General features: G+C 48.4%; 4 protein-coding genes across 4 annotated transcripts; 2 read left to right on the top strand and 2 right to left on the bottom strand.

The window, feature by feature from the left end:
- Positions 1-114: 114 nt before the first annotated feature.
- BC939DRAFT_457245 (mitochondrial 18 KDa protein-domain-containing protein) lies at positions 115-1,546 on the bottom strand. The gene is made up of 4 exons (XM_051556451.1): positions 989-1,546; positions 768-856; positions 614-658; positions 115-514 (listed from the first exon to the last, which is right to left on the bottom strand). The coding sequence occupies exons 1-4, from the start codon at positions 1,251-1,253 to the stop codon at positions 248-250; spliced, it is 666 nt and encodes a 221-aa protein (XP_051410280.1). The 5' UTR covers positions 1,254-1,546; the 3' UTR covers positions 115-247.
- BC939DRAFT_494475 (uncharacterized protein) lies at positions 1,547-8,500 on the top strand. Its single transcript, XM_051559606.1, has 7 exons — positions 1,547-3,610; positions 3,703-3,860; positions 3,956-4,066; positions 4,155-4,937; positions 5,030-5,291; positions 5,394-5,865; positions 5,967-8,500. The coding sequence occupies exons 1-7, from the start codon at positions 1,713-1,715 to the stop codon at positions 8,361-8,363; spliced, it is 6,081 nt and encodes a 2,026-aa protein (XP_051410279.1). The 5' UTR covers positions 1,547-1,712; the 3' UTR covers positions 8,364-8,500.
- A 3,443-nt stretch (positions 8,501-11,943) lies between these two features.
- Positions 11,944-14,054, top strand: BC939DRAFT_457236 (glycosyl transferase family 4-domain-containing protein). Its single transcript, XM_051556450.1, has 4 exons — positions 11,944-12,221; positions 12,330-12,474; positions 12,564-12,777; positions 12,870-14,054. Exons 1-4 carry the CDS (start codon positions 12,001-12,003, stop codon positions 13,838-13,840), a joined length of 1,551 nt encoding a protein of 516 aa, XP_051410278.1. The 5' UTR covers positions 11,944-12,000; the 3' UTR covers positions 13,841-14,054.
- On the bottom strand, positions 13,954-16,138 carry BC939DRAFT_494473 (pseudouridine synthase; the record flags this gene model as incomplete). The annotated part of the gene is made up of 4 exons (XM_051559605.1): positions 15,650-16,138; positions 15,422-15,513; positions 15,078-15,327; positions 13,954-14,952 (listed from the first exon to the last, which is right to left on the bottom strand). The coding sequence occupies exons 1-4, from the start codon at positions 15,761-15,763 to the stop codon at positions 13,954-13,956; spliced, it is 1,455 nt and encodes a 484-aa protein (XP_051410277.1). The 5' UTR covers positions 15,764-16,138.
- Between the last annotated feature and the right edge of the window lie 2,097 nt (positions 16,139-18,235).

Here is an 18,235-nt window from a genome sequence, read left to right as displayed (position 1 = left end):
TGCCTTGAGGAACCCTTATATCAGTGCGCCGGTCGCGGATTTAGACGAATAAAACAAACATATACATACAATTTAATAAGGCCCTCTTAGCCATTTCTTTGCGATCAGTAGTCAGTCAGTCAATGCAATTCTATTGTTCTCGCCTTTTATCTATATTACATCGATGTGTTCATGGATCATTAGCAGAGGGTACTGCAACATCTTTCTAAGCGTATGGTTTTTTGTGGAAGAAACGGAGAGGCTCTATCTATTCGACCTTCTCCTTGTTGAGGGTGGCATCCAAGACCTTTTGCTTGTCTGCAGGGTTCATGGGCAATGTCTTTCCTCCGCCACCTTCGAGCATCTCAAAGACCTTGTCGACTGCGGTCTCGATGGGGTGATCAAACATGATTGGCAGTGCAGGGACGACACAGATACCGATGGCTGTGGGACCCCATCTCTTCAGAGTGACATTGGCGCTGTTCTTGAAGATTTTCGCTGATTGATGGACGACAGTGTGAATAGTAATGGCAGGCTATAGAATCGATTATAGATAACATTAGGTTTGTGGAGTGCAATATCCCCCATTTTGAACGTGCAAACAGCAATGTCGATCGCTAATTGCAAAACATACCATGAGTAAACTGGCGAGACCCTGGAAGATTCCTCTTTTCAAGACCTGAATTGACCGAATTTCATCAACGAGATAAAGTATGGGTGAGTAAAAGCGTTATCAGCACTGTTGCTATAGAGCTTACTCAAAAAAGATATCTATGACGATTGCTTACCGTCATTCCAACAGCGTCATTGGGTGCTCCTGCCATCTTGGCCTTGTATCCCTCATATGCAACATCGAAACCAACATATGCAAAGGAAACTATACAGATCCGCATAGAACGGAGACAATCAAGTTAGCATTGAGGCAGAAGGAGCGAGAAAGTGTAATTAATTGGTTATCCTGATAAAGAGAGGAAAGAGGATCGACGACGGGCGGTCGCGATTATCTTACCTCCATACATGGCATTGACGAAGAGAGGCGTGGTAACAGGACGGAAAGCTTCACCAACATCAGAAGAGTAAGCGAGATAACGAGACGAAGCGACGAACAGATTCTTGTAACGAGCGAGGTAAGCGAGATAACGGGCATTGGTCTCAACTGTGTCGACCTGGCCTTCCTCCAGTTCGCGGACCTCCTGCTTGACCTCGTGCTTGATCTCCTGTGTGATCTTTGAGACGATAGGTGCGTCTGGCGTCGATGATGCTGGTGTTGACATGGTGTGATTCGGATTGTTTTTGGTGGTTGGTGTTGAAGTGAATGAGGAAACAAGAGATTTGTTCCAGAAAAATATACGTTTTTTATATGCAGGGATCAGGGTGTTATCATCGTGTTCTGTCCCGATATGGTGATTCTTTAAAGAAATACCTATTTTCAGAACCGAGCTGGCTTCGGCTTTTCTTTGGTGATACCGCGTACTTTCTTTGCTCGGGTCAAAAAAGACATTGTGTCTAGGCTGAACATGTAACGGTCGATCGCTTTCCCATTCATGAACAGTAACAGGAAAGGAAAGAAGGGCTGATCCAAAAACACCCGAAGCTATTGCAGCGTTGACATAGACCCGGAGTCGCGCAACGTGCCAGGGCCGGGCACTGTTAAGGGTGGGAGGTGCCTATTTCCGTGACTTCACCGCTTTGACTGAAATGAAAACTCGTTTCTTGCTTCGCACCTCACACCCATGGCGGCTCCAAGGCGGCAGGACACAGGACTGCAAAGGAACAGCCCAGGCACTCTATCAGGGCTAGGCTCGGGATCAACGATGTCTGCTATAAATACCTACAACGCCTCGCTGCATCGCTCTGTAAATGTCCAAAAGATCACGAACCTGAACGCGCAAGTCAACGACGCCCAGGGTGGTGGCAGCAACAGCGGCCGGAACCTTGCTCTCGCACAGCTCTGGGCCCAATGTGCATCTTCAGTCTCGTACAACTCATCTGTCGCAGCTGCAGCCATTGTCGATCTCGTCTCAGCGCACACACTCGACTGGGGCGACGCCTTTGATGGATTCGAGAACGCGCTGTCCACCGCTCAGGGACAGGCATTGGCCAACATCATACACTCGCTCAGCAACCTCATCATCGCCGCAGCGGAGGCTTCGTGCGGCAAATCAAAGACGAACACCCGAATCAACAAGAATGCTTTTGCTATGAAGAATAATCGACATCCGTATATTGGCCTGATCTCGACCAAGGCACATGTGGAAACAATCCTGTTTGCAGAGATGGACAGGATCTTAAACCATGGATCGGACTCAGCTGAATACAGAACTGCGACTTTCGATATCTTAGTACCGTTTCTGGACTTTTGCCTGTTGGACCGTGAAGCACGGACGGCCGCTGTCTCGAGCACAGCTTTGCTTTGGATATCCAAGACCCTCAACAGCTGCCTTCTCGACTCGGAACTGGATCCCTTCGTTATACACCTCTTCAACTACCTGTGCTCTGTTCCCGATCGCTTCCCTCTCGAGCGTTCTCAGCTCAGTACAGCATTGCAGGCAACAATCAGCACATTGGTAGACTTCTATTGCCTCCCTTCTACCCAGCTGTCTCTTTCGGCACCGTACAAGGAGGTTCTTGGCGGTCGACTCTTGCTAACTTTGCTTTCCTGGACGGCAGATATGAGGCGATTCGGACTTCCAACCCTACAATTAGTGCAGTCCATCCCAGCGCTCTTCAGGAAACGCAAAGCATACACCGTGCCTACATTGCCCTTCGAGACCCTCTGGCCGCTTTTATCCTTTCTACTGATGAACTCACCAACTCTGGATGAGCAGCGGATTGTCGTTGATTGGATGCATACAACCATCGCTGCGACAACAGAAACCGTGGAGCCCATGATCGCGAACGTGGCATTCCTTCCAATCTTCCAGGTACTGGGCGAGTCGCAATCAGAAGCCCTCACAAAGAAGTGCTCGGAGATTTTGAGCACATTGGAAGGCATTTCCAGTGCATCGGATACCCATACACGTTCAAATCCACAACCCCTATCGACCTCGGGCGTAGCTGCCATGATTCAGGCAGAGATTTCCCATTTGCGTCTAGTCTGGAGCGATACGGACGAAGAGCAGAATGATTTGTTCTTCACCATTGGCGACGACAGCGTTCTTTCCAGCCTTATCTACACGACGTTTATGTTCCATCCCGATGAGAACAGGCGGATTCATGCTGCGACACGCCTGGCACAGGTGGACGATGGCCGGTTGGTAGCGTTAGTAATCTTCATCTACAAGCTGAGAGTCGACCCTTCTCCACTTGTCAAGCTGCATCTGTTGCAGGACGCCATTCCTTCATTGGTGACATCTAAAGACGAGATAGTTGCTGCAAAGGTGCTCCGAACTATTTTGACACTTATAAACGGTGTCCCCAATGCGCCCTCAGGATCCAAGTTTGTCAACTCGCACATGGGAGCGGTAGGAGTCAGGGTCCTGTTCCTCATCTGGAAGAGGCAGCCTCGAGTGTGGAAGACTCTGCGCCATGTGATCCATGGATGGGTGGAAAATCGTCCGCGGCTTTTGAAGACGCCGGTCAAGGGCCAGCCTGAATACGAGATGGAGGTGGCCGTCCTTACCACGATAAGGTGAGTTGCCTTGCCTGATCAAACTGCAAATCCGTTGGCTTAAACTGTTCTTCAGCTTTCTAATGCTATTGCACCTCGATTACATTGCGCAGGGATATCTGTGCATTCGATGCTGCTGGATATGCAGAGGTGCTTATTCCTTTCCTGGCAAACTTACTTGGATCGGCTGAGTTGTACGCCTCCTCCATCTGCACTATTATCGAGACCATGAACCTTATTGTCGACGCCAATGTCGTGGAACCAAGAGCAGGTATAGATTTACATTTTGCTTTGTTCTCTTTTTCAAATGCGTCATGTCCATTGTACCCCGCGAATATTTGTTTAATGCGATCTATTGGATCCTAGCATGGAATGTACTGCTTTGCCATGTGGCAGAGCACGCGATGAAGACCGGTCACCCAGGAATGCTTCGGGAGATGTGCGTTTTCTACGGTATCGTTGGTTCAAGAAGCGAAGGTAACAGGGCACTTCATGGGACAATATCACAGCTGAAAGACATAGAATTCGAACCGCTCATATTTCCCTTCATGTTTTACACATCCAGACACGCAAGTTTACTTGGATTTGCGTGAGGCCACTCTTGTGAACTATATCCAACCACTCCTGGACTCTGAGGACCCAAAGATTTTGTCCGCAGCTCTGAAGGCGCTCTCTTGCTTCACAGCGCCCGAGATCATGCCTATTCTGCCAACAGAGTCGCCTTCATTGTACATTCGCAAGCGGATCATGGAGGCCCCGGATTCGATGGTGGTGGACGAGTATTCCTATATTCTCGACAAATTGGTCCGCCATGAACTGCAGCATATGAGACGTGGTCTCTTCAAGGATGCCGCTTTCAAAAAAACCACTCTGGATGCGCTCTCAGGGAAACAGGAGTTAGACAGACTGCAGGGGGTTCTCTCTGTCGTTTCAGGAAATATTTTACAGAAATGGCAGTCTGGTGATGTGAACCCGGGTCTACGAATCGGCTATGCGCTCTCCAGCCTGCTATGCTCTTCAGTAACCGAGAAATTGCCAGCAGCAAATCTCAGCGGCAGCGCTAGCAGCAATGGTCCGGCGGAGGGTGACGATTCTGTGCAGGCAATTAGAGCCAAACAGAGTTACAGGAATGTGATGACGGCCTTGACGGACGTTACGCTTACAGACCACCTGGTGGAGCGCATATCGGCCCTGGAAGGATGGACAGCCCTGTTCGATAACGTGTGGGTTCCAAACGATGATGCCCAAACGCTAGCGATCGCAGAGACGCTGGTTGGGGACCTCTACAAGAAGATCACGGATGGATATGTACCAGCACATTGTGCAAATGCACTATTCGCCATCACAGGTACATTCATGGAAGTCTAATGGTGACAGTAGATGATGCTGGGCGAAGGCAACTTTCGATACTCAAACTCTGTTCACTATCTCTCCTGAAAGGCATCATTCTGTCTCTTCATCGTCATTCGCATCCTGTATCGACTGTACAGAGTTCAATTTTAGCCAAGCACTTACTCCAGAATTTCGTCCGCACTGAGGCCTTGTCAGATGTAGGCGGTAGCGATGAAGTTCAGTTTGCTGTTTTGGTATCCTTCAGTTTTATCACGCCTCTCGCTGCTGTCGACGAAAAACTTGTTACATCCGTTCTCGGGGTGTTTACTGACCGCCTGCAAGACGATGCAGCGAATGCAAACACTTCAAAGTAAGAAGAAATGTGCATCAGCAAGCCATGATAACTTCATGAGTCGGCTATAAAGGCTAATCGCTTTTATTTATTCTCCATGTTTTTTATCTGGCACATAAGCGAATTATCGAGCTGGGCTACGTTTGCTACGGGATGGGCGTTCTGCAATTTGCTAGCTGGACTGGTCGACTCGCCCACTAAGACTGCCGAGCTAAATCAGATTTGTCGCCAAACACTCCAGCAACTCTTGATGGTCTTTGAATCGAACGCGGCCTCGTTCGCCCTCATCCTGGGTACCCTCATCGCATTTCCGCGCCTGTCAGTCGCTATCGTTTCCTCTTCATCCCAAATGCGTAAAAGCGGGTCTGTAAGCGAAGACGTAGAGGCTATCCATAAGATTAAGGCCATGGCGCGCAGTGACTTGGAAGCGTTCTTGGACAACCAGCAACAACCGTATACTGCACAGACTTTGGCCAGATTGTTGGGTGCGCCTTGGGTGGTTGCATTCTCGGACAGGACAGAGCGCTCCGCTGACGAGCGCAAATCGGATACGGAACTTTTGGATCGCGCTCTCTTGGCTGCAACCTCCAGGGTAAGCATATCTTAATTCCCAGCGTTTTATTACAAGATAGCAAAGATTTCTAAACTACTTAATCATTAATGCAATCTGGTTTATTAACACATACACTACAGAGAGACCTACAGCCACAGTTGGTCCACTTTACGGTGCCGTTCTGCCACATGATTCACACGAACCTTGATACTCGTAACCCAACGTCTAGCGAGATCTCGCTCTTTACAGGACGCATCCACTCGCTCGTCAACCTCATTCGGATCACTCCAACGTCTGCAGCACGACATACTGCTGTAGTTGCGCTCGCATCACTATTCGGTATCGACTGGTCTCAAGGCCCTACGGTCACCACTGTGGGTAGCCATGGTTTGTTTTCGTATCTCACTTCATCGGTCAACCCTGCAGCCATGTCGACCGTTACGAACTCTGCTCTATCGACTTTGATGGATATGAGTGGTCTTTCCATTTCCATCACGACTACCACGCCTACTGCTGGAGACTCTGCCTCTAGAGAAACTGCGTCGTCAGCTGCAGTTGTCGTTCCCGGATCTAAGATGTCGTCCGTAAAATCAACGCTCATGGCACAGGACCTGAAGGCAGGACGTTTGGCGGCCATGGTTCTTGGACACATCGCCTGCCATATGCATCGTTTGGGACAGGCTGACACAGGAATGGCCATTGGAACCAGCAGTGAACCGAAAGACTATTCTCGATTACCATTTTCAACATCATGGTTGCGCGCACTCTGGGATGGCCTTTGGGAACCACTTCAGATGGGCACTGTTCAGAGGGCTCAAAAGTCGTACGCAGCCGCACTTGAACTGCTGTTGTACACCATCCTCAGTCTACCGACACCATTACCTGCAGTAAACTGGTTCCCATTACTGACGCAGCTGGTGGTGCTGGAGCCGCGGTTGATTGTAGCAGCTATCCAGGTGGCTTCTAGGCATGCCAGTACCTCGACTTCGTTGATGGAGTTCCTGATCATGAGTCTTTCAAACTTCAAGATCAGAGGTGCTGACACTCCTTTTGATTCTGGGGATGACGGCCTCTCTGCAGAAGAATTGTTTGTTGGTGAAGAGGGACTCGGTAGGATCTTGACATTAGGAGGATTACCACTGATCGCTGTGGGAGGGGACCAGGCCCTGGCAGAACTGGACAAGGTCCGAGGGTTGGACACGCTTGCAAAGAAGGTGACATTACCGATCTCTCGAGTGGTTGACTTAGTGGAGAAGTTGGTCAGGGTCCTTTTCTTTAATCCCGATGGATCAGAGAAGACAGACGAGGAGCATGTGGGAGTCCAGGTCCTGCAGCTCGTGTTTCTGGACACGCTGAGCAATCATATGAGATACTACTACCAGGGACGTGCCTCGTCCGCATCCCATAGCGCCCGCACCAAATCAAACCAGTCGCCAGTGCTTTCAGACGATGCGAAGGAGCTGCTGGGAGAATTGAGATCTGTGATATTGAGAATCTTTTATCAGCTCTCCTTCCACGAGTTCTTGCCCGCGCAACGCGTTCTACGGCGACTAGCTGATCTTTCGCTAATGTCTTTATCACATCTGCATGCTGCTCGGTTGGATGTCTCCGATGTTTCAGGAGAGCAAACGGATGCCGGCGCTCAGGTGCTCAAGGAAGCCATAGGCATGGCATCGCTCTACCGTGCAGGATACTTGACGTCTCAGCAAGAAGGAAGATTGACCATGGTTGCCCAATCCGCACTGTTAATTGTAAGCGGTCACTCGTCAGCTGAGTCCTCCGGATCAAGCGATCGACAGCTGGCCGAGTCAGCGATATCGGTGCTGCTATACGCTATGGACGTGGGTGTTGGCAAGAGAATGTCCGCAACGACAGTCTCGCAGCGCAAGAGGAGAGACGCCCACCGCCTGATGTGGCTGCAGAGGATTTTGGACTTGTTGGTTCTGATGTCCAGCCAGTCAGAAGTGTTTGCCACTGGATTGGTGTTGCTGCTCGGGGGCGCTGTTCTGATGTGGTGGGATGAGCAGGACGTCGTCATGCTGCGGAGACAGCATGGGAGCAGTTACCAAGACAGCGCATCGACTCGCTCTGGTCCTGCACAGGACGATGCTGAGGTGAATCTTTTGACCATGGTAGAGGATCATAACTTGGAGCATGGCAATGGCTTCCAAGGCGACGACAATATCAGCAGCGGTAGCGGCACAACCTCGGTCGACTACAACATTCTTGAAGACGATGAGTTTGAGTCATGGCATCAGGAGTTCTTACAGAGCATTTCTATCAACACTGTTGGAAAAGAGAGGCTGAGCGAGCATCAGCGCGCAGTTGAAGGTCGCCTGTCATTGGCCTTGCCGGATATTGTGATGTGTGCCCGAGACAAGGGGTCTTTATCATCCGGTGAGAACCAGACAGCCAGCCGACTTTTGCGACTCGCACTGGACTCGCAGATCGGGGCCACGGAGCGACAGTTCCTGACAACATTGCTGAGGCGTATGGAGGAGCTGGTGCCCAGAGGACAGAGTTGGGTGCTGAAGTAGTTCCTGTCGAACTGTTAGAGTTGGTGATAGCAGATCGGCCAATAGATCAGCTTGTTTCAAATCCATCTAGTCTCAAGGAAAATGGGATGTTTCTTTCGGTAGTCGCTACTAAAGACGCTTGTACTACCTAACCAGGGACTTGTTATCCGCATGTTTGTATTGCATGCATTCTTATCTTGTCTTGCTCATGGACAGCGTACTGATTGTCCTGAATAAGTCTGGGACACGGTTAATGCCAATGTTCAGAGCATGACGCAAATGCTCTGCTCCATACATTTCATATTACCATGCATCTCATATTGCTATGGCGAAGGAAAGCCTTGAGCTTTGACTATCCACTCTTACGCTCATTATGGAATGTCCTTGGACACAAGTGGTCTTTAAAGATCACTGCGAAGCTCTCTATCGACAAGTTCAAGACCCTGGTCTCGTCGGAGACGTCGTATCAGCGCCATGTGCTGGATTAGTTTGTGCTTTGAGTAACTTTGAAGAAGAGCGCATAAAAGCAGAGTTCTCACAGTTATAAAAAAAAGACAGCATCTCAATAAAAATATATCAAAGAGCACTTTCACTCATCTCGCGTCGAGCATTTATTTGCCGGCCCAGTCGCCGATAAGGTCCTGAAGATAAGGAGTAGAGTAGACGCGCCCAAGACGCGCGTTCCTTGATTAAAGATATGGCAGGACACTTATTCACAGGGCGCTGTTTGGTCGATTGTTTATTGACCACCCTAACCTAATAACGTGCTCATAGTCCGCGTAGAAAGAGGTTATAATAGGCGGTCTAACAGACAAGGTACTGTAGTAACATCGACAAAGAAAACCTGGGTCAATTTGGCGACGTTGCCCTATCAAGGAACACCATAAAAGTTGTGCAATGTGGTGCAATGTGGTGCGCGTTTTGCACTGAAGGCGACCTCGTGTACAGTTTACAAATGTTGATGGCAAGGATTCGACGGTACCAATTGATGAGAGTTATCCGGAGCAGTTACACTATCGAGGTTATCGATCTAGCATTACGCAGCTTCAAGCAGACCGAATCAGCAAGGGGCTCCCATGTTGTATATGTATACAGTGCCTCTCGAAAGACAGGGTCATCTTTTTTTTTTTGAATTGCTCGATATACATCCGCCACCCTCCATCATACCTCGCATACTAATAATCTGGGATGCTGACAATAAACTTGCAGCGTTGCAGCCCGTTTTTCTTAGTTTCTTGGCGTGTGAGGTGCCATTGAAGCTATGCGCAAATTCATATAATAGTGCGGTGCGGCCCATTAAAGGCTGCAGTCTGATTTTAAGCTAGCACAAGTTCAGCACAACCAGCTCAAGTTCAGCATAACCAGCACAACCAGCTCAAATTCACCTGCATAGTACAATACGATGTCAATACCGCTGTATAACCCTGCACGGGATTCCCCATGCATTCACGCATGCAATGCTATTATCCCGAATCGTATTTTTTTGTGTGTGTGAACATGTCTACTCTAGTTATTTATCCTGCCAGATGATGAAGGGACCCAAACTTCTAACTAGTAACGTACGGCAAAACAGGCAATCCATAAAGTTAGTTCACTCAGGTGTAAGAATGCCTCCAGCGCTGCTGAACAGACGCTCCTTAGATATCGATGGCGCTTGAACGGAGAGGTACACGCGGGCAATGCTTGACAAATATAGGAACGCATTCACTCTGTCCTTCCACTAAACGTGCGACTCAGTCCAATACATGTCACAAGGAACTTCCTTCACATCGATATCTTAGCGCTTAATTCTGTCATTGAACCTCCTTGTCCAATACTGAGTATCTATATCATCTCCACGCGCACTCATTGCCATCGCGGCGTCGAAGCGGAAGCCATTCTTGACCATGGAGCGTGACACCTTGAGGATTTGGCTTTTCGCGTAACCTCTGAGGTTTACACTTTCGTCTTTGCGTTGTACCATATCACTAAAAATAGTCGTTCTAGCTCGCTCACGAACTTGTTTCGAAATTCCTCCATTGTAGGATTGGCTGCAGACATTCTTGCCTTATTGATCAGGTCGCGGATGGTTGGGTAAACAATGGAAACGATCGGCGCGCGGTCAATACTGACTTGCCTATTAAAGTCGTTGGCTGATCCAAGAAGGACAAGGATTTCCTGTTGGGCGGAAGCTTCGTCTTAACCGATTATGATATTCTGCGTTTTCCTCAGTGAATTTTTGGCTTCTCTTGACACATCAGGATTCATCATGTTGAGTACTGAAGAGTTAATAGCAGGAAGAAGCTGCACCGCGCGCGTCGCCATCAGATATCTCGAGTTCCAGCGTGTCGGACAATGGCTCATCGGTCTAAGTGTATTGGCTGAAGGATCCACTGATTTCTGGGCAGACTTCAAAAGGCGGCTAGCAACATCGTTGTTCTTGAAAAAGGAGGAGAGTCCTTGGCATTTATCAAGCAAAAGCCCCACACCTGCTGTCCCCGAGATAGCCGTGTTCACGCATAACTGTATGTTGTGGGCAGAGCAAGGAAACCATCCACAACTCTTCGTTTCGCTGAGAAGATCCATAGCCTTCTTGATATTGGCTCCTTGATCCGTACTATGCAGGTGAAATGGTGCTGGTTGTGCTGGCTATGCTGAACTTGAGCTGGTTGTGCTGAACTTGTACTAGCTTAAAATCAGACTGCTGACAGCACGCCAGCACGAGTCGCTAAATTAAAACTGCCTATCCTTCAATTTTAATATGTTGTATACTTTTCCTTGGCTCTATGAACTGACCACTCTGTCGAGATCTCCTACACTCCATGCAGCTTTTTGGAGGTGTAGGATACTTTCCGAGCTGGATTTTGAGGTATGCCTACATGTGTTCGATTGAGTTGAGACTATGGGACTGTGCTGGCCAATAGAGAAGCCTTTTCATGACTTCTATCATGTCGATCGACTCCAGATGGGCTCTTTTGACCTTGGCCGCATGCTTGGGATCATTGTCATTACTGAAAATAGTCTCCTCCTCATTAAGCCCCCTATCTTCAGCGGGCATCTGCAGATCTGGATGTACAGTTGAGATTTCATAGTCGCATCAATCACGGCGATATAACAATATAACATACAGGACCATACCATGACACTCCCATCGTCAAACTTTACTGTTCTTTGCACTGAGCGCGTCGTTATCCTCTTTGGTACGTCCGACCACACCACCCTGCTCTAATCGTCCTCGGTCCGTTCTCTGTGCTTTTTGCCAGCTTTAATCGGCCACTGATGTGGCGTCTTTTGAGCACTGGTCGTTTTATGACTCTTTTCGCTATCAGTCCTGCCTCCCTTTGTCAATGCCTTATTGTTGTAATGGATACAGGCTGCTGGTGTACCTGATTGAATGGATTCTTCGCATGAACTGCATTGGTGAGAATCCCGCGTTTTATCTATACTGCGGCGCAACATAGACAGGGAGTAATCGACAAAAGACGCGCGAGAAACGTCAGGATAGATAAGGCCACATGAATTTGACAGAGACTGCCTCTGAGAAAGGCAGACAAAATAGCTGTGCCATAGACTATCCAAATGGCAAAGATGGTGATAAACTAAAATTTATTATTAGGAGACAACTTCCCTACTCATCCAGCATTCACTTTCCTGAGGACGCATCATCTCGTTACTCACCATGGGTCAAATCTCGGCGTTGACGGCATGGCTCATCCTCGCTGCGGAGGTCGGAGCCGTCTTTATCATCCTTACGACTGCCCACGACCCTCTAACTGTCAACGTGGGCTTCTCAATCCTCGCCGGTATCACTACCTGGTCAGCAATCCCGGCACTCTCAGAGATTTTCATCAAGGCTGGATTAAAGGGCATAGATCTCAGTAAGAAGACGAAGCACATCTTGTAAGCAACAGAATAGGAAACCTCTGATCCTTCAAGCAATATCGTGCGTGAGACTGAGCTGATGGAACTAACATGTTCGTTTCTTTGGCGAAAACGTGCATGCTATAGGCCAGAAAGCATGGGCATGGTAGCTGGGTTGATCTATCTGGTTATCATGTTCCTATTCATTCCATTCCCATTCATGAAATGGTTCACGGCCTCACGCGATGGGAATCCACAAGAGCTTACGCTATTAACGTTCCCGAACTTGAAGGTAAGCGAATATGCGACTGACTGTTGATGTTGGCCATTTCCGTACAAGATCAGCAGTTAAGATTCCGTACAATTCTCATTCCTGTATAGCTTGCAGAACTGCTGTCTGCACTACTGTCGATCCAGTCAATGGTGTTTTTGGGCTTCGCGGACGACGTACTGGATATCCGCTGGCGATTCAAGATGCCCTTGCCAGCAATCGCCTCTATCCCTCTTTTGATGGTATACTGGGTCAACAGTGGAGTCACTTACATCGTTGTTCCGATTCCATTACGTCCCATTCTCGGTCAATTGGTTGATCTCGGTAAAGACTATATTCGTTCGGTTGTTTGACGGACCAAATTATGATGATGCATACAAGGTTCTGATGACCCACTCGTATATTTGTTGATCTAGGCGTGCTCTACTACGTATATATGGGCATGGTCGCGATCTTTTGTACGCATTCGATCAATATTATGGCTGGAATCAACGGTGTGGAAGTCGGCCAGTCGCTCGTCATTGCCTGCTCGATCGCCATCAACGATATGCTGTTTCTTCAATCCAGCACAAGCGGCGCACCGGCGATTGAAACCCACTTGTTCTCGCTTTATTTCATCATGCCCTTTATTGGCGTCAGCATCGGACTCCTGCTTCACAATTGGTATCCGTCCAAGGTCTTTATCGGCGACACATATTGCTATTTTGCAGGCATGACCTTTGCGGTCGTTGGCATCCTGGCGCACTACAGCAAAACACTGCTTCTCTTCTTTATTCCACAAATCTTTAATTTTTTGCTGTCCGCGCCACAGCTGTTCAGGCTGGTGCCGTGTCCGCGCCATCGTGTGCCGCGTTATAACCGTGGCACGAATCTTATGGAGGCGAGCCGTGTCGTTTTAGATCAGGAAGCACTGGATGCAGAGTCGACACTGAATGGAGTGCACAGCCTTCATCACTCGGGCGAACAGAAGCAGTTGCAGCAACGTCAATCGCCAGTGTCCTTATCCACTTCCGCTAATGATGCTAGCGGTCACTCCACAACTGCAAAGATTTCATCACCCCTATTGCTCTCTTCGCCAAAGTCGTTATCTTCAACCAAATCACAAAATACTCCCTTGCCAGCCTCGCGTATTAGCCGACCAGGATGGTATTGCATCAAGCTGCTCGAACTCTTGGGGCTGACCCATGTGCGATACGATGCCAGGACGGGTCAGCGACCGCTGGAGATGACCAACCTCACTATCTTGAACTTGATCCTGCTCAAGGCTGGACCGATGTCAGAGCGGAGCCTGACCATTTCAGTGATGCTTGTGCAAGTGATCTGCAGTATTGTCGCGTTTTTTATTCGCTACAGACTAGTAGCATTCGTTTACGACGTCGTATCATAGTTGCAAAAGAGTGGCAATCTTTCGTTTGCGATTTATTGCAATGCAAAATGAAATAGAGCTAGACAACAGAATGAATAAAAATTAATGTAAAAAATGATGCGGCCATAAACGGTTTAGTCAGAGTCAGAGTCCTCCTTCTTGACCTTCTTCTCCTTCTTCTCCTTCTTGTCCTTCTTCTCCTTCTTCTCCTTCTTGTCCTTCTTCTCCTCCTTCTCTTCGGTCTTGACCTTCTTGGCCTTCTTCTTCTCCTTCTTCTTGTCAGACTCAGAGTCGCTCGAATCGGCAGCCTTGCGCTTCTTTTCCTCATCGTCCTCCTCCTTCTTAACTGCAACAGCAGCAACAACAGGTGCGATAGGGTCATCGCGGTTGTAGTCGACATAGCCCTTCTTCCAGCCCTCAGGTGTCTCATCAGTCTGGCGACCATACTTGTCCAGCTTGCCATCCTTGATCAGCTTCTTCTTCTCCTGAGCCTTGGGTCCCAAACCCCAGCGACGGGGGTAGGTATCGCGTTCCATGATCACACGCTTGATCTTGGAGACAACTCCGTGGTCGCACGTAGCCATGACAGCCGTCGTCATCTGAGCAATACCAAGAGCAATGGCCTCTCCCTTGGTGGTCATAAGCACAACCTCCTCATTGACCTCAATTCCAGACTCGTAGCGGAGAAGACCGGGGATCATGAGCTTGGCTCCGTAGCAGATGGCATTGACGGCGCTGTCCTTGACAACAATACGCTTGTAGGTGGTCAAGAGCGTCTCGAGAGGGCGAACGACCTTGCGCAGGTACGACTCGTCCTTGGTGTTGTCGTACATCCACTGAGCGTCCAGAACATCGTGCATCGTCACAATATCATCCTCCTCGCCCATATGTCCTGAGCGCACACGACGAAGCTCCTGCATGTGTCCTCCAACGCCGAGCAACAGACCCATGTGCACGCACATCGTACGCATGTACGTTCCAGCCTCGCATGCGACCCAGAAGACAGCCAAGTGGCGGTCATTGTCGAACTCGAGCAGCTTGGACTCGTGGATCGTACGGATACGGAGCTGACGCTTGACGGCAGAGATCAGAGGAGGGCGCTGGAACAAGGCGCCAGTCAAGGTTTCGAGGGTCTATTGAGGCAATCACAATTTTGTCAATTGTGTAGGCAACAGAATCAGTCAAGGTAGTCCGTCAACCCTAAGCATAGATATCCCATATCACAATGTCTATGGTATAAAAGATTTCGATCCCATACCTGTGCCAACTTCTTCTCGGACTCGATGGCGTCGTGGAGACGGAGGATACACACGTACTCCTTACCGGCACCCTGCTGGGACTTGACCAGACGGGTAGCACGGTCAATGCACACAATCAAGCATCCAGTGACCTTAGGGTCGAGAGTACCACTGTGACCAGTCTTCTCAACACGAAGAATGCGACGGACCCAGGCGACGACCTCGTGAGAGGAAGGGTTGGCGGGCTTGTCCAAGTTGATGACACCATATCTATACCGACAGACAGCCGAGGCATGATAAGTCAATTGACCTGCATGCGAATGTATGTTGTAACAATACGACCTGAGAAAATATCCTGCCATACCTGACGTATTCAGCGAGCTCACGTCTCAAGGGAGAGCAACCACTAGGGATAGGGGTGTAGTGAGCGGTGCGGACGTTCAGCTTATCGTAGTTCTATTCGGAGTAATAGAGGCAATCGAAGGTGTCGGTGGGCGTGGATCAAAGGATGGTAAAAATGGAGCTGGCGTTAGTCGCTGTATGGTCCTGTTGCAAGCGTCGCTTCCAGTGCTGCTAATATGTTGGGTCGCACCTTCAACAACAAGGGCCAGTCGGCAGTGTTCAAGGTGGGGGTTGCATCTGAAGGCTTGATGGTAAAGTCGCCCTTCCGCTGGGTTTCCTCAATATTCTTAGACTTGGTAGACATGGTTCCTGTGTATGTTCCTTTCGCTACTGCTTCGTGTTTCGTTTCTTCCTTGATTCTCTGCCCTTAGCTGACTGTGTCGAAACTTTTTATTGTCAAAAAGCTGAATACAGTTTCTGAGGGATGGCGGTAGTGAATGGGTGGGGAGAAAGTGTCCTTGCTTCTCTTGCCCGTGGCCTTCCACTGTTTCTGCTTCTGCTTCTGCTTTTTTTTTTTCTGAGCCACTTGGCCTCACAAATGTAAACAGTGATTTCTCACCCTTAATTAGACTATTATGATCGCTATTTTTTCTGCCCCTTGTTTTGCAGCCTGCAGGATAAAACGGGCTGTTTGCGCCCTGTAGCTTTGCCCCATCCAAAGTATGTGGTCGAATCTACGCTATAAAGTTGCCACCACAATGCGCCCTCCCTGCGAACTCCCCTCCCTGTGCGCTATCATATGGATACCATCCCTACAAACAAGGAGAACTCAACATCTCTGGCCCGAATCAGTGGTAGAGTCCTTCTCAATAAGTCCTGCCATATCGCCATATATTTTTAAGGAGAGCTTGTTGGTTACCATATATTTTTTAGAATGTCCGTGTACGTGTATCTTTTACGTTCAAGGCTAGTCCTAAAAGGGGACACTCAGTTTAATTCGAAAATGATTAGGACTTTGGATGCAGACGACGGCACGGTCTGCACTGCCCCACCCTCCAGATGGTAGTCAACCTGCAGGGGCAGTCATCCTGTGGTCCCGAGTGTGACTATGATCTGAGCGCCAAAGTAGACAGAAGGGGATGGAACAGGGGATCCACTGTTTAGTCCTGCAAATACGACTACAGCCAAGGTTGTACAGCGTCTTTGTTTATCTGTCATGCAGCAGGGCACAATATGGCCGCAATTAGACAACAGAGCACTTGTTTTGCCACCGTTTTATCCAAATAGGGCACAGCAAAAACATATTCATTCTATGTCAATGCGGCAGAGGAAAGAGCAACTCAGGTCACACTGAGTAAGGTGATTGAGATGGCCTCGCTAATTAAGAGCAGCTATAAGGAATTGCAACTGAGTGAGGCAGCTTTGCCCCCTCTCACTTACTCAAGTATGTGAGAAAGTGAGACTTTCCGAGTGAAATCTTGCTCATCGGAGGTACTGCATACAAAGCAATATTCACATATTCACAAACAGACAGAGGCCAATCGTCGATCATTGTTTAGGCGCGACCGTGTTCTGGGGAACTGCGGTCCCCTAGTGCTATCTGGTGCAAAACGATATAACTTCTATTTAAAGGGCGAAGCCATCGCGTTATCACAGACGTGTGGGAAGAATGCCACCATGGTGGTAATGAGCGCCGGATTGAGCTCTAAAAACGCCCAAATACAGTACCTTTCTCAATGTTGTACAGAAAAAAAGAAAAGAGAAAAAGAGAAAAAAAACACAGCATGGATACCTACGAATAGATTATAGATTGTACTCAGAGTTCGAACACGCGGAAAATAAGAAAGAAAGAATGGGAAAGAAGGAGAGCCTTCAGGTTAACAAACGATGGATGTTTTTTGTCTGTAGTCATCATACGCGCGTTCAATTACAAAATCTTAGCACCGGGTTTGAGCACAAAAAAAAAATGCGGTCGACTCTTGTACAGACATGCCATTCCCCTCTGTTGTTCGTGGCCAACCTCATGACCGCTAAAGCGCAAAACACAGCCTTCAGATTTCGTTCTCATGAAGATCTCGTATTATTCTGATAGTTCAGGTCAACAGAAAATATGGAACTTCGCCATTTTTTGCTCGAGCGAGGTAAGTACGCATGAAAATGAATTGAGTTTTATACATTTGTTTATATCTCATCCGAGCATCTTGATGCGACTTGCATAGCCGTTTTAGCACAGGGAACTGGAAGGGTCCCGAATCTTAACAGAAAGTGGGTTGGCCATGTTTTAAGCGCCGAATCCATGCACAGAGGGGGCGCCTGCATTTTATCCGCATCGTGAAAAGCATCACAGGAGCCTCTGAGAGTTTATAAGAAACAACTGGCTGGGCGGGACTTCTTTTCGTTGCCCACTGCCGTCTATTATGACTCCTATCCTTAAATCGTAAATTGTTTTTATGAGAGGATTAGTACTCAAAACAGAGTGCAGACAGATCAGTAAGATCCCCATATCTTTGCCCAATGCGGATGAGTAGTGGTAAAACGAGTCAGTATAGCATAATAAATAGCTGCACGCATACTTTATATAATGGCCGAGTGCGCTAGCATAGTAGACGTTACCGGGATCTGATTTCAATGAGGAGTAATGAGAATTAAAGCATAGTTTAGGACTGAAGCCTTGCATTTGAAAGCTCGAATAATATGGGAACGCGAGAAGCATGCACCTTTACGACGATGGGTTCTGATAGCCCTAAGTGACGGATGTCGAACATGTATTCTTGTCATAGCAGCCCCGGATCCCCAGGATGATTTAGCGTTCAAACTATAATTGATATTCAACGTA

The sequence above is a fragment of the Gamsiella multidivaricata genome (genome assembly GCF_025024155.1).
Source record: "Gamsiella multidivaricata strain RSA 2152 chromosome Unknown BC939scaffold_50, whole genome shotgun sequence".
In the NCBI taxonomy this organism is placed as follows: Eukaryota; Fungi; Mortierellomycota; class Mortierellomycetes; order Mortierellales; family Mortierellaceae; genus Gamsiella; species Gamsiella multidivaricata.
The sequence above is the reverse complement of the archived record's forward strand: the minus strand, read 5'-3'. Positions and strand labels throughout refer to the sequence as shown.